At 46.3% G+C, this 15,034-nt stretch overlaps 1 protein-coding gene across 1 annotated transcript in view; it reads right to left on the bottom strand.

The window, feature by feature from the left end:
* APPL2 (adaptor protein, phosphotyrosine interacting with PH domain and leucine zipper 2) overlaps window positions 1-15,034 on the bottom strand; it is a 150,201-nt gene that overhangs the window by 32,273 nt on the left and 102,894 nt on the right. Inside the window, exons 16-18 of the mRNA XM_082253113.1 lie at window positions 14,361-14,416; window positions 11,035-11,209; window positions 8,093-8,129 (exon numbers count right to left, since the gene is read on the bottom strand). Coding sequence (XP_082109239.1) covers window positions 8,093-8,129; window positions 11,035-11,209; window positions 14,361-14,416 — 268 coding nt within the window. The remainder of the gene's footprint in view (window positions 1-8,092; window positions 8,130-11,034; window positions 11,210-14,360; window positions 14,417-15,034) is intronic.

The raw sequence follows: 15,034 nt of genomic DNA, 5'->3' as shown, positions 1-15,034 counted from the left end.
ACTTAGATGATGATCAGATCACATTTTATGACCAATTTGTGCAGAAATCCATATCATTCCAAAGGGTTCACATACTTTTTCTTGCAGCTGTGTATATATATATATATATATATATATATAAAAATAAATGTGTGTATATATATATATATATATATATATATATATATATATATATATATATATATATATATATATATATGCGCAGTTCACACACATACATACAGTACACACTGAATATATGATGAAAAGACATGACTGGTTTCTATTTAATTTAATCTGGATGACCTGCATGCATGGATTGTCTGTATGCCAAGAGGTACATCTACACTAACAAAGAGCTACAGCTATGGTGTGGCTATAGGAAAAGCACTAAGACCAGAAGCAACCTTTTGTGACCTAAAGCTGATCTTCATGGAGATATAAATTAAAGTGTTACTAAACCCAGGACCCTGCATTCACGATTTCTGGTCTTCCACAGTATACAGAACACGGAAATACAATTAGTAACTGCAAAATACCTTTTTTCATCAGCAGTATATGGTAGTCTTGTGACTTTTATCAGTGTCTGGTTAAACCTGTAGGCATAGTTTTCATTCTCCCCTGATTGTCCTACAAGGCTATAGGGGCCCAAGACCCTCTGTCTGGACAGTGTTTATTAGCCCTGTGCTGATCACACGCACTATCCCAAGAAAAAACACAAAAACTCTCTAGCAATACACACCAAACTGAGCATGTGCAGCCTGTCCCCTAGCCTCTGTTCTACCAGGAGATGATTTGGGGACAGTGAAAGAAGGGGAGGATCAGACCAGATCAAACAGCCTTTTTACACAATACAGAGGATTAAAGTGATTGCAAAGTCTTGTTTTCTCTTACGTCCTCCGACAGTCGCCGCCTCTTCATATTCGTCACAATGGGGTATTAGACTTTGCTCCGAAGGAGTAGCTAGGCAACAGAATATGTTAACATTAAAGCTTTTAACATATCCCACCCACAGGGGGTGGTCCCCTCAGTCAATACCCTCCTACTTCCTGCAACCATATCTCAGTTTCAAAGTCTAGCTTGTCAGGAGTAGCTGGATCTCTCTATGCTGGGGCTTTTTGCCTCAGCCTCTCTTCTTTTTTGATTTTTTGTTTGAGTTTTTTCTCTCTCTTTACTTAGCTGTTCTTTTTGTCAGCGTTAGTTTGTTCTTCTGATGAAGAGGATTCGTGCGGGCTGGGTCTCGGGCTGATCCCCCTGGTCGCAGGTCGTGGGTCAGTGGCTTCCCAGCCTGCCGTCGAGCGTTCAGCCAGGTAACGCTCCTGGCGAAGTGAACGACCCATCCCTGTTCGGTGCAGGGATGATTGGTGAGGTGGCTACCTCACTGGACGCTGTGCGGTTTGTGCGTCCTGGATGCGACTCTCCCTGCCTCATGTGCAGCGGCTTGTTCGCCTGTGCAGGTTCCCCACGCCATTATGAGGTAAGTGTGTCTATGTGGGGACCTGTCTGTCGGGGGGGGTGTCAGTCTGGGACTGTGTAACCTGCCTCTGTTCACACTGTTTGTCTCCCTATCGCTCTGGCTGCATGCTGTGGGCTGCAGGGGGGGGGGCTGTGTGGCACTGTCTGTGTCAGCCTGTGTACAGTGTGAAGGGCTGTGTGCTGTGGGGCATGTTTTTGTCATGTTTGGGGCACGATACAGCGATCGCTGCGGCGATCCGCCATGTTTTTTACATGGGTGGTGTTATATGCATCACAGTAGTGGGGGAGCGGCGGTTTCGGTGCCAAACGGCGCCATTTTGCCTGCGCTCGCTCCAGCCGCATGTTTTCACTGCGGGCGGCCATTTTCTTGTAGCCTTCCATAGGCTTTAATAGAGCGCCCTGATTGCATCACCTCCTCTTTCCTGGGTGCACCGATCGAGGTTTTATCCTTCTGTTCCTTCCTGTATCCATTGCCTGTGTTCAGTTTTATCCCTGTGGGGGTCTCATTGTGCTTGTGTGTGTGTGCGGTGGGCTGCGCTCGCCGCGCTTGTTAAAGGGGCAGTTAACCCTTTATTCTCCGGCATATTTTTTGGGGGCAAATGGATTCTCAGGAGGGCAAATTTCCTGCCACCTTGGTGGGAAGCCAGGGGACTGCTGTTTCCCCCCCAGGGGGGGATTTAGCCGAAGTGGTGGCTAACCTTGCTGCTCAGGTGCAGATGCTGGTGGCTGCTCAATCCACTAAAAGACCCAGAGTTTCTATTTCCTCTGATTCTGAGGGTGAAGGTGATGGGGCTGCTATGGCTGGGGTCTCCTTATCAGGGTCCCGTTCCTCCCTGGATCTCGTGGGGTCCGAGGTGGAGGCTGAGGTTAAAGGGGTTGATAATTCTCCCCCTGGCTCGCCTGAAGAGCTTGCAATCATGGATGAATTGGTTGCTTCTATAAAACAAACGCTGCGTTTTCAGGATGAACTGTGTCCTCCCGCTGCCTTGGCGGCTTATGGGACGCAGAAAAGTCGCAAGACATCGCAGGTCTTTCCCTGCACTGATGATTTTCAGCGCGCTGTTAAGGAACAATGGCGCAATTTAAGCAAACCTTTTGCTGTGCCAAGTAGGTTCAGGCTGCGTTATCCTTTCACGCCTGCCACTGATGAACGGTGGTGTGTGCCACCCCCGGTGGATCACGCCATTGCGGTTTTGAACAAATCCACTGCGATTCCTGCAGAGGATACCCCGGTGTTCCGAGATGCCACGGATAGGAGGATGGAGTCTCTTGCCCGTCATACTTATTCTGTTACGGGTTCGATGCTTAAAGCTCTGTTTGCCTCTCTTATGGCAGCCCAGGCTGTCGCAAGTTGGACGCAGGTGCTTAGGCGCGTCCTAGTGGCTGATTCGGCCTCGCCGGCGACATTGGATATGGTGGATCAAATCCATCAGGGTGTCATGTACCTGTGTGATGCAGACTTGGACTTAGTGCCGTTGGCTGCACGTGTACAAAGCGTGGCGGTGTTGTCTCGCAGCCTGGTTTGGTTGAAGTGTTGGTCGGTGGACCAATCTTCGCGCAAGACCTTAGCCAATCTGCCTTATGATGGATCTCGCCTTTTTGGGGAGTCCTTGGATACGTTGATTAAGGGGATCACGGGCGGTAAGAGCACGCTCTTGCCCCACTTCCCCAAGGCTAAGGGGGCTCCTGGTAAGAAGCATACTAATTTTCGGCCTCCTCAGGGGTCCTTTCGTGCCTTTCGGTCGCACTACAAGGGCAAACCGTTCAAGGGTCAAGGCTCCCAAAAGAAGCCGTGGTCTGGAAAACAGAGGTCCGGTCAGTCCGGACCCTCTACCCATAACAGTGCGACCTAAAGGGGCGCCCTCACCCAGTTCTGGGGTGGGGGGACGCTTGCTCTTTTTTCTTCAACCCTGGCTGGCCCGCGTGCGGGACCGGTGGGTTCAGGAAATCGTTCGATCTGGCTACAAGATCGAGTTTCTCTCTCGGCCGGAAAGCAGATTCTTTCCCTCAAATCTTCAGCTGTCTCCGGAGCGTTTGCGGGACCTGCACCTAGCGGTGCGGGACCTGAGGGCTCAGGGAGTGGTGGTTCCGGTGCCTCATCGGGACAGATTTCGGGGGTTTTATTCAAATCTGTTCACCGTGCCCAGGAAGGAGGGCAAGGTTCGTCCAATTCTGGACTTAAAGGCTTTGAACCGCTTTGTGCGGGTTCGCAAGTTCCGCATGGAATCCCTGCGGTCGGTGGTGGCTGCCCTGGTTCCGGGGGAATTCATGGCCTCCATCGATCTGAAGGATGCGTACCTTTACATCCCGATTTTCGAGGGTCAACAGAGGTTCCTTCGATTCGCCATTGCGGAGGATCATTACCAATTCGTGGCGTTGCCTTTTGGTCTCGCCTCGGCTCCTCGGGTTTTCACCAAGGTGCTTGCTCCCGTTCTGGCTTTGTTGAGAGCTCAGGGCATCTCTGTCCTGGGGTATCTGGACGACATTCTGGTTCGGTCTGCGTCCAGCCAGGGTCTGGAAAAGGACCTGTCCGTCACAATGCAAACTCTACAGGAGTTTGGTTGGACGATAAATTTTCCAAAGTCGACGCTGAGTCCGTCGGTTCGTCTTCCCTACCTGGGAATGATCCTGGACTCGATCCAGGCGAAGGTCTTCCTGCCGGAAGACAAGCTCAGGACTCTTCAGGAGGAAGTCAGGTCCCTCAGGGACAGTCCGTGATCGTCCCTCCGGACGTGCATTAGATGTCTGGGATTGATGGTCTCGGCTTTCGAGGCGATTCCCTTCGCCCAGTTTCACACGCGGGGTCTCCAGGCGGAGATCCTGTCCAAGTGGGACGGGCGACCGCAATCTCTGGATCTTCTAATTTCATTGAGCTTTCGCACCAGAAGGGATCTTCTGTGGTGGCTCCAGTCCCCGATGATATCGGGGGGCAAGTCCTTTCGTCCTATCTCATGGACAGTGATCACCACGGATGCCAGCCTGTCGGGCTGGGGTGGTGTTCTGTCCGCCCAGGGAACTTGGTCAGAGGGGGAGTCCTCCCTTCCGATCAACATTCTGGAATTGCGTGCGATAAATCTCTGCCTTCGTCGCTGGACGGACCGACTGCAGGGCTGTCCGGTTCGGGTGCAGACGGACAATGCCACGGCGGTGGCCTACATCAACCACCAAGGGGGCACCAGGAGTGCCCGAGCGGCTCGGGAAGTGGCCGACATTCTGTCTTGGGCCGAGACTCATGTCCCGGCGATAACGGCAGTTCACATTCCGGGGGTGGAGAACTGGCAGGCGGACTATCTGAGTCGCCAGACCCTGGATCAGGGGGAATGGTCTCTCCACCCGGCTGTCTTCCAGATGTTGTGCGCGACGTGGCATCTTCCAGATGTGGACCTGTTCGCATCTCATCTGAACAACAAGGTGAGAAGGTTCGTGGCAAGGACGCGCGACCCTCGGGCAGACGCATCAGACGCGTTGGTAGCCCCGTGGCATCAGTACAGACTGATGTATGCGTTTCCACCGATTCAATTGCTGTCCAGGTTCCTCCGCAGGTTGCACTCGGAACGCAGCACGGTGATTCTTGTGGCACCGGACTGGCCTCGCCGGTCCTGGTACGCACACCTCGTGAATCTGGCGGTCGACGCCCCATGGCGTCTACCTCTTCGAGACGATCTCCTGTCTCAGGGCCCGATATTCCATCCTGCTTTACAGTCGCTGGCTTTGACGGCCTGGCTGTTGAGACCGAGGTCCTGAAGGATAGGGGTCTCTCCCCTGAGGTCATTCACACTTTGATCAACCCGAGGAAACCTTCCTCAGGGAAGGTCTATTACCGTACTTGGAAGGCCTATTTTGCCTGGTGTGAGTCCAGGGGGTTTTCACCTCACACGTACTCGGTTTCTCGAGTGTTGTCCTTCCTTCAAACGGGTGTCGACCAGCGTTTGGCGCTGGCTACGGTCAAGGGTCAGGTGTCTGCGCTGGCCGTTCTTTTTCAACGTCCTGTGGCTTCTAACTCCTTGGTTGCCACTTTTGTTCAAGGAGTGCGGCATCTGGTCCCTCTTAGGAGGGAACCTCTGCCTCCTTGGGACTTGAATCTCGTTCTGTGTTACAACGTGCTCCCTTTGAACAGCTCAGGGAGATCTCGTTGTCCAAGAAGGTCGCCTTTTTGGTGGCGATCACTTCGGCTCGCAGAGTGTCGGAGCTGGCGGCTTTGTCCTGCAAGTCTCCGTATCTGGTCATTCACTTGGATAAGGTGGTCTTGCGACCTAATACTTCTTTTCTTCCGAAGCGAGTTTCGGCATTCCATCTCAATGAGGATATTGTCTTGCCTTCGCTGTGCGCAAAGCCTAAACATCCGAAGGAGGTGAGGTTGCACTCTTTGGATGTTGTTCGGGCGATAAGGGTTTACCTTAAATCGACTGAGTCTTTTCGCAAGACGGATTCTTTGTTTGTCCTTCCGGAGGGTCCTCGGAAGGGTATGGCGGCGTCGGCTTCTACCATCGCCAAATGGATCAGACAGACCATTGAACAGGCATATGCTTTGCAGGGGAAAGTTCCTCCTGTGCCTGTGAAGGCGCACTCTACTAGATGTCTGAGTACGTCTTGGGCCTGTCGTCATGGGGCATCTGTGGCCCAGGAGTGTAAGGCGGCGACCTGGTCGACCGTACACACTTTCACAAAGCACTGCTTTGGGACGTCCCCATTGTGACGAATATGAAGAGGCGGTGACTGTCGGAGGACGTAAGAGAAAACGGAATTTTTGTAAAATCTTACCTGTAAAATTCCTTTCTCTGAGTCCTCCGAGAGTCGCCGCCCCCGCCCCTCTTTTGGGGTTTGGTTGTATACTCTACTGCTATTCCACTGAAACTGAGATATGGTTGCAGGAAGTAGGAGGGTATTGACTGAGGGGACCACCCCCTGTGGGTGGGGTATGTTAAAAGCTTTAATGTTAACATATTCTGTTGCCTAGCTACTCCTTCGGAGCAAAGTCTAATACCCCATTGTGACGAATATGAAGAGGCGGCAACTGTCGGAGGACTCAGAGAAAGGAATTTTACAGGTAAGATTTTACAAAAATTCCGTTTTTTTTTTTCTACTAAAATAACAAACGTGTTTTACTTACCTCCTCTGTGCAGTGGTTTTGCACAGAGCAACCTAGATCCTCCTGTTCTTGGATCCCTGGCTGGAGCTCCTGGCCCCTTCTCCTGTTGAGTGACCCTACAGCAAACAGCTTGCTATTGGGGGCACCTAAGCCGAGCTGAAGCTCCATGTATCCATTCAGACATGGAGCCGTCGTTCAGCCCCGTCCCCTCTCTCCTGATTGGCTGAGTTTGATTGACAGCAGTGGAAACCAAAGGCGCCGCTGCTGTGTCTCAACCAATCAGGAGAAAGAGTCCCAGGCCACTGAAACACTCGTGGACATCGCTGGATAGAGAGGGGGCTCAGGTAAGGATTAGGGGGGCTGCTACACACAGAATTTTTTAACCTTAATGAATTGAATGCATTAAGATAATAAACCTTCTAACTTTACAACCCCTTTAAAAGCGAAGGTTCCACAGTGAGTATAATAAGCATGCTTTACTGCATATACACACTGATTTTACTGTTGTTGGATTTAGTAACAGTCTAATGCTACTCTGTATGCATCATAAATCATGAAATGAAGCAGTGTTAGTAAGTTATTATTTAGGCACAGCTTGGGGCAGGGACAAGACCTAGTTGTATTACTTAGTGGTATTAAACTCCAATTTTAAAGTCTGCCCTACAGGTAAGCCTATAATAAGTCTTACCTTTAGGTACCTTGGAAATGGCCTAAACTTGCACCGTTTAGTAGATATTCACATTAACTCCAGCTGATATCACTGGCGCATGCTCACTACGCTCTGCATTTATGGCACACTGAGTGTGCTGTGATTGCAGAGAGTGTCATGCTGAGATGGAGACTCTCGTGCACGCATGGTAGTGATGTCATCGTGGCCTGGCCATACAAATGACTGGAGAATGTTTGGAAGTGCAGGAAGCAGTTACGGCTCAGCACTGGAGGGCTCCGTTTGACAAGTCCATCATAATGTGGTAGTATGTGGTGCATGCTAGTACGTTATAGCATAAACTTGCAGGGGGCCCATTTTAAAAAGAACATTTTTGTAAAGTTTATCACCGCTTTAACTGCAGCAGAGAAAAGTCAGGTCCCTTGTACTGCTGTGTGGCAGAAATACAAACCTTTTGGCCGGTAAAAGAGCTCCTTATTAATCCATTTCAGAAATCAACCATTTAACAAGCAAACTATTAGCGACAGCGTGATTTGACTAAACAAAGTTCCATTATATTTCAGAGCCCTTTCTATTCAAATAATGCACCAGAGACGCTTATAATTGAAACAGCTGGTGATACAGTTTTATACTGCGGTTGTAAGACAAAACACAGTTGCATGTTGAAAGTAAGAGGACTGATCATTCTGACTGTACAATATGGACTCTACAAACGAATTATATAGAAAGACTAAAATACATTTTCTTATTTTGCCCCCACTTTCCCATGACATGCAAATCTAACATCCTGGTGCAGTAAGAGTCCTAAATCTCCTTAGTGGAAATAAAAGACCTATGAGATTCCTTGTAAAGGCTTCAGCAGGTGATCATTTTATACTCACACTTATTCTTGTAACTTGTGTTTGTGGATCTATTAATCTAGATGTAAAAAGAAAATTATCAGTTAAACCCTACAATTAAAAAAAAAAAAAAACACAATTTCTTATTCCATGATTACACAAGCTCTTAATAAACCTCATACACTATATTACCAAAAGTATTGGGATGCCTGCCTATACACGCACATGAACATTGATGGAATCCCAGTCTTAGTCCTTAGCTTTCAATATTGAGTTGGCCCTCCTTTGCAGCTATCAACTCTTCTTGGAAGGCTTTCCACAAGGTTTAGGAGTGTGTCTATGGGAATGTTTGACCATTCTTCCAGTAGCACATTTGTGAAGTCAGGTACTGATGTGGACAGAAAGGCTTGGCTCGCAGTCTCCTCTCTGTTCTATTGGGTTGAGGTCAGGACTCTCTGCAGGCCAGTCAAGTTCCTCCACCCCAAACTCGCTCATCCATGTCTTTATGGGCCTTGCTTTGTGCACTGGTCCAAATCATTTAGTGGCGGGGAATTAGGGTATGGGGTTGGTTTTCAGGGATTGGGCTTGGCACCTTAGTTCCAGTAAAGGGAACTCTTAAGGCATCAGCATACCAAGACGTTTTGGATATTTTCATGCACCCAACTTTGGGGGAACCGTTTGGGGATGGCCCCTTTTTGTTCCAACATGACCACGCACCAGTGCACAAACAAGGTCCATAAAAACATGGATGAGCGAGTTTGAGGTGGAGGAACTTGACCGGCCTGCACAGTTCTGACCTCAACCCAATAGAACACCTTTGGAATGAATGAGGACAGAGACTGCGAGCCAGGCCTTCTTGTTCACATCAGTGCCTGACCTTACAAGTGCGCTTCTGGAAGAATGGTCAAACATTCCCATAGACACACTCCTAAACCTTGTGGACAGGCTTCCCAGAAGAATTGAAGCGGTTATCAATACTTTTGGTAATATAGTGTAGATCAGTTTTCTTGTTTCTAAATTATAAAATGTGTGTACAATACAATGCATTGCTGCACAAACACACAACTCTCCATGATACCTTTTTTGCACTAACAGCTACATTTTCAGGACGAGCTTCAGGACAAGCTTTCAAGGCATTCTCGGTTCAAACAGTACTGATACACAAAGTTTTAGCAAAGTGTTTGTTATGCTTTGCTGGGGGTTTTTTGCCTTCATCTGGATCAACTACGGGTATAGGATTGTGTATATGGGGTTTTTATGGTTGGGTTTTCATTACTGGGTTTTTTTGTTTTTTATTGGTTGAGCCAGATGGACTTGTGTCTTTTTTCAACCTAACTATGTAACTATGTAAACATTAACTGTGCTAAGACTGCTTTAACATTTTTCTTTTCAAGAATAAGTAAAAAACAACATCATAAGATACAGCACGGGAGATGCAAAGCCATGGTCCCCCACAAGCAAAAGGCACAACAGAAAATGGAAAATAGCGGGAGTCATTCATGTTATATATCTTCCAAAGATCAAATAATTTTAACAGTTTGTACATGGAAAACATAATACTGCTATAGTCAGCTGGATCAATCAGGTAGCCACAATGACTCCTGACTGGAAGTGGGAGATTGCAAAAGCTCCTTTATTAATCATCTAGAACAGTGGTCCTCAACTCCGGTCCTCGGGTCCCACTAACAGGCCAGATTTTAAGTATTACCTTGGGGAGATGCAGCCTAGAATACTGAAATCACTGAGCAGCAAATGAGATCACCTTTGATGTAATTTAGTTATCTTGCAAACCTGGCCTGTTAGTGTGCCCTGAGGATCGGAGCTGAGGACCACTGATCTAGAAGAAAACAGAGTAGAATATAATAGCCATTAATGAGGGAATCTGCTAAACAGCTCAAATCACATACTATACTCAAGGTCCCCCACGAGACCTGCTCAGAGGAGTAACGTTTTTCAACCCCAAAAAAGGGAGTGAACGTCCCGCCATTGCAGCATGGGGGCATTCCACCACAGAACAAATTTGAGACATAGAGGGTAAGAAAGAAAAGAAAGAGGAAACATATACAGCCACTTACCAATTCTCCAATCCAAGAAAGGATTTGCAACCAAGTATTAAAAAGTGAAAGTTTGATTTATGATTGTTAATCTGTCCCATTACTTTTGGTCCCTTAAAAAGTGGGAGGCACATATACAAACTGTTGTAATTCCTACACCGTTCACCTGATTTGGATGTAAATGCCCTCAAATTAAAGCTGAAAGTCTGCAGTTAAAGCACATCTGGTTTGTTTCATTTCAAATCCACTGTTGTGGTGTATAGAGCCAAAAATATTAGAATTTATGGACCTGACTGTATTCTTTTTTCTATGGTTGGGCAGCTCTTGAGCCACCCATGCCAGGTGTGCAGGTGTCACAGAATCTATTGATGCCTGCAACTAATTTTGACTAGAAATTACGGAATCTGTTGATCAAATTTTAAATTTGACTCAAATCTGACAAATTTACACAGGTGGATATCCTTAAACTTAAGTTATCCTCTGGTTGATAAGCCAAGCCCAATCTGTCAGACAATATGGAGTCTCCCGCACACATAATATGGAGCCAGAAAACTAAGAGACTAATCGACCACAAGCTGGTAGTGAAGCAGTTGAGAACACAACGATGAAACATGGAGTCTCCCATACATGAAGCTGGCATAGCAAGGGACTGATGGACCTTAAGTTGGTGGAGTGGCAAATAGGAACCCAATGGTTCAGGCCAATTCTTTGTCGTGCTGATTTCTAACCATTCCTTAACCTATGCTACTTATGGGTCTATAGTTATTACAGGGAGGTTGTTGAGAAGATTCTGCTGAACCATTTTATACAAAACTACAATTCATGTGTGGTACAGAAGCTGCTCAGTGATCGCGAACACAGCATGTTAAACCAGTGTAAATCTAACATATTCTAAGTTAGCACATGTGTAAGAAAAAAAAAAAACTATACCTAATGCTTTTGCTGGTTACCATCAAGTGAGATTCTGTCATCCGGAATATATTATGAATAGCTCGAGCAGCTAAGACTTGTCGCATGGCTTCAAATATGACCTGGTTGGTGTGATCTGATTTTACTGCCATTGATCCTAAGAAGCGAACTACAAACATCTGCTGCAAAAGTAATCCTGAAAAATAATACAATTATAACATGGAAAAAACAAACAGTAACTTAACTGTATATAACATTTACATAGTGCTTCCTAAAAATAAAAAATTGCATTTTCAAACTTTTCTACAGTTTTATCGCTTCTAAACAATCTTTTCCCCAAGTAACTTGCATCCCAATACTGTGATTCCATAGCCGGTAACTTCTTTTTTCTCTTTATTGTTCAGAAAGGCTTCTAAAACTCAGCAACCATGTCTATAGGCTATGTAAAATAATCAGTTAATGTAAGGACCTCCCTAAGACATTCCGTCATAATAAAGATGTTAGCAGGATAGTTATTAAAAGATCTTTACCATCCTAACAATAAATAAAACCAAATGAAATTCCACATAGTTACCTAGCAACTGTAACTCTAGAAACCAGCAAGCATTTGTTTTTTTGTACCACTATGTAGTAAAACTATGCCCAAATTCCTCAGCATAACTATGGCCACACAGGACATTTGTGTTTTTCCAAGATAACTTTTTTGTCAAAATATTATGAAGTCGAATGAAAAGGTCACCTATCAGAACTGGTCAATGACAACCTGAGCACTCCACCTGCCCTTTCCCAAATGTCCTCCATGCAACACAGAGCTTAGCCAATGTCCAATTCCAAGAGAACTGACTAAGAAAGGGCTATAGTGGATAAAAGCACACTACGGAGGTCGAGAAAGAGGGGAAAGAAGGGACCACATAGCAGTAGAATGTGTGTTCCCAGTAAAACCCTTCACACTGTTGCCACTCAACTTCACCACATCTAGAAGACCAGCATTATCTTTTTATAAAACACTCTTCTAACCTTGGCAGGGCTGAATGTCATGTCCCCCCACAAAAGGCCCTCCAGTTGAAAAACTCAACCCCAAAGCACCACAAACTTGAGGTCTGGCAAATATTTACACTACAGTGATCACCTAATAAACAAAGACATGCTGTGCTGGCCTCCTCTCTATATGACTGCCCAGCACAGTTGAAACATACTAGGCCAGGTACTGGAACACATACCTACAACCCCAGGTTGCTGACTTGTGCATAAAAATTGCCCAGAAAAGCATTTTCTCCTATATAAAAAGGTACCACCATATAATTGCTGCAGCATAAATTATTTTTTTTAAATAGGAGGCCACAGTTTTACATTAATACTCTTATTACAGAGCATTGTTGAACTCCAAACTGGAAAGCGGAGTGGCCTAATACAATTGTCCTAGATAGTCTTCAGATAGTCATGGAATCAACAGACCAGCCTCTTCAGCATACCTTCACTTCCAGGGACTCTGGTGCAGCCATGATATAAAAACTGGCAATGCTTAAAGATGCCATAATTAGATTATGTGCGCCTCAACCTAACCCCCCTTCTTGCCCGGTTCAGGGATAAAGTCAAAGTTTGGTCCCGCTTGCGCATGTCCGGGTCAATCTTGAAAAAATGATACTTATGCCCCAACTCTTGTATGCTCTTCACAACTCGCCGGTAATTATCCCTCTGCGCGCGTTTAGAATTGTTAACACCATCTTTCGATCCCTCTTATGGCTATCTAAGAATCCCAGAATAAAGTTAGAACACCTTCAGCGCCCCAAGGACCTGGGGGGTCTGACGGTACCCAATCCCTGGCTGTATTACCTAGCTTCACAGCTTCAGCATATTGCCCGGGCCATGAGTGAGGGGGGGGGGGAGGGGTCTGTGGCAGTTCATGCAGTTCTACTATTTCCAGCTACAACATGCTGTCAGGGCCCAGGCGGGGGGGGGGGGGGGGGGGACATGTGGGTTCATTCGCCTGCACTGATATTTCACTTTATGTCCACAGTCCGTGAATTTAAGGGATTTATCTCACATTGTTATTCCCTATTGATGGGGTCTTTTATGGATCGCCATCCGCTTTGTATGGTTCCCCACTGGGAGCGGGATGTGGGAGCTTTTGAGGATGAGTAGTGGGAGGAGGCCCTACAGGCTGTGCAGCTGAGTTCCCTGAATGTGGCTCAGCGACTGTCTCAGCTATACATTGTGTATAGAACCCACTACACTCCGGCCAGGTTACATAGGATGGGAAGGAGAGATTCTCCCACTTGTGGCAGGTGCATGAGGGATCATGGTGACTTGCTGCATCTCCTCTGGCGGTGCCTCAAGCTCCATGTTTATTCGAGGATTGTGCTTAGGACACTTTCGGGGGCCTTCGGGGTTCGGGTGCCGGAGGATCCTAAAGTTTGCTTGCTGGGCATCCTGATCGGTGTCCAGGCCCCGGTGCCGGCTCTGCAGGCCATTGGTCGGGCCCTGTTTCAGGTGAGAAAGCTGATTTTGCGGCACTGGATATCTCCGAGGGCTCCTTTGGTTAAAGAGTGGATTGCCACATAGGGGCAACCCGGGTAAATTTGACACGTTGCGGGCTCCGTGGTTGGCTGTGCCGGGCTTGGCCCCGGTGGACCTGGTTCTTAATAATATCTTGGCGGGGGTGGTGTGAGTACTAGGGGGCATGGCCATGCTGGATGCTATCTCCTGTTCAGCCCCTGCCTAAGTGTTTGGGTGGGGGGCGGTGAGGGCGGCTGGGATGGACATATACTTACCTCTCCTGTTGGTTAGAGTGTATTCACTGTGTGGCGGCTATGCTATCGCTGTATGTTATTCCTTTATGCATTTGAACATTGCGGATTGTGCTGAATGTGCTCTGGACTCTGTTTCTGTGTTGTGTTTTTGTTTGTATATTTCAATAAAGTTTTTTCTTGATTAAAAAAAAAAAAAAAGATGCCATAATACCACCAATTATAATTTAAGAATATTAAAATACATATACACAAGTAGATCGGTTTATAAAACTTTTTACAAAAAAATTCACAAAACGGTCACCCAAGGGTTACATATTTTCTAATTGGATTAATTTGGAAAAAACTGTCTGAATCTTGGGTGATAATTGTGTGAATTTGAAGTAAAAAACATTTATAAATAGACCCATGGGCTCTGTACACTGGAAAGCAAAGCAATTAGAAGCTTTTTGGGGAGTTGAGACACCATCAAATCTGGGTTCTGTCAATGCTTCTTAAGCTAGAAGAAATTATTCAATACAATACTTCAGCTTTACTTTAGCATTTTAAGCTGGTTTCTGACCTGGCCTATTAATATTGATGATGTACTTAATATATTACCTTCCTCTGCCGGGTTTTCACCAGTGTCTTCAGATTCTCCAAACGGATTTGTGCGCCTGAAAGTACAACATATAAAAACTATTTGTACTAATAAGCACGTATATCATAGAGGCTTTATTTTATACTTCATGGAACACTTCAAGTAAATTGCCACCGCATGATATTGTACCAGCTTTACTATATTATGAACATTTTCTGCATCACTGACCTGTAACAAATATCTAGACAATTTATAAACTATGAAAGGCATGCTTTCTCAAAAGAAAATTCACCACTTAAAGTGGAACACTGGAAAGAGGAAATGCACAGAGCGCCTCTAATTTTTATTCTGTAACAAATAAGAAATTGAAGTGTCATTCCACTGCTTAGATTTAACTTTACTACAATAAAAGTCAGGGGGACAATCCCAAAAGTAGCCAACCAGCTGCTGACGAGGCTTTGCTTCCAATCATATTGAAAGGAATAATATTACATTTCTAGTTCACCTCTAGCCTTTTCACATGGTTTTCAATGAAGCCCTACTTTTGGACTGTCCCTGTTTTTAATAGGAATAAAGTTGCATCTGAACCCCTAAGCAGGGGTGTGGCACTTCAACTTTCATTTTTTTAACATTACACTACAAGCCAAGGAGACTGTGGAGATCCTCTGGGGTGTAGAAGCCACCTGCAAGGAAA

Source organism: Pelophylax lessonae, assembly GCF_965119305.1.
Source record: "Pelophylax lessonae genome assembly, chromosome: 4".
In the NCBI taxonomy this organism is placed as follows: Eukaryota; Metazoa; Chordata; class Amphibia; order Anura; family Ranidae; genus Pelophylax; species Pelophylax lessonae.
The sequence above is the reverse complement of the archived record's forward strand: the minus strand, read 5'-3'. Positions and strand labels throughout refer to the sequence as shown.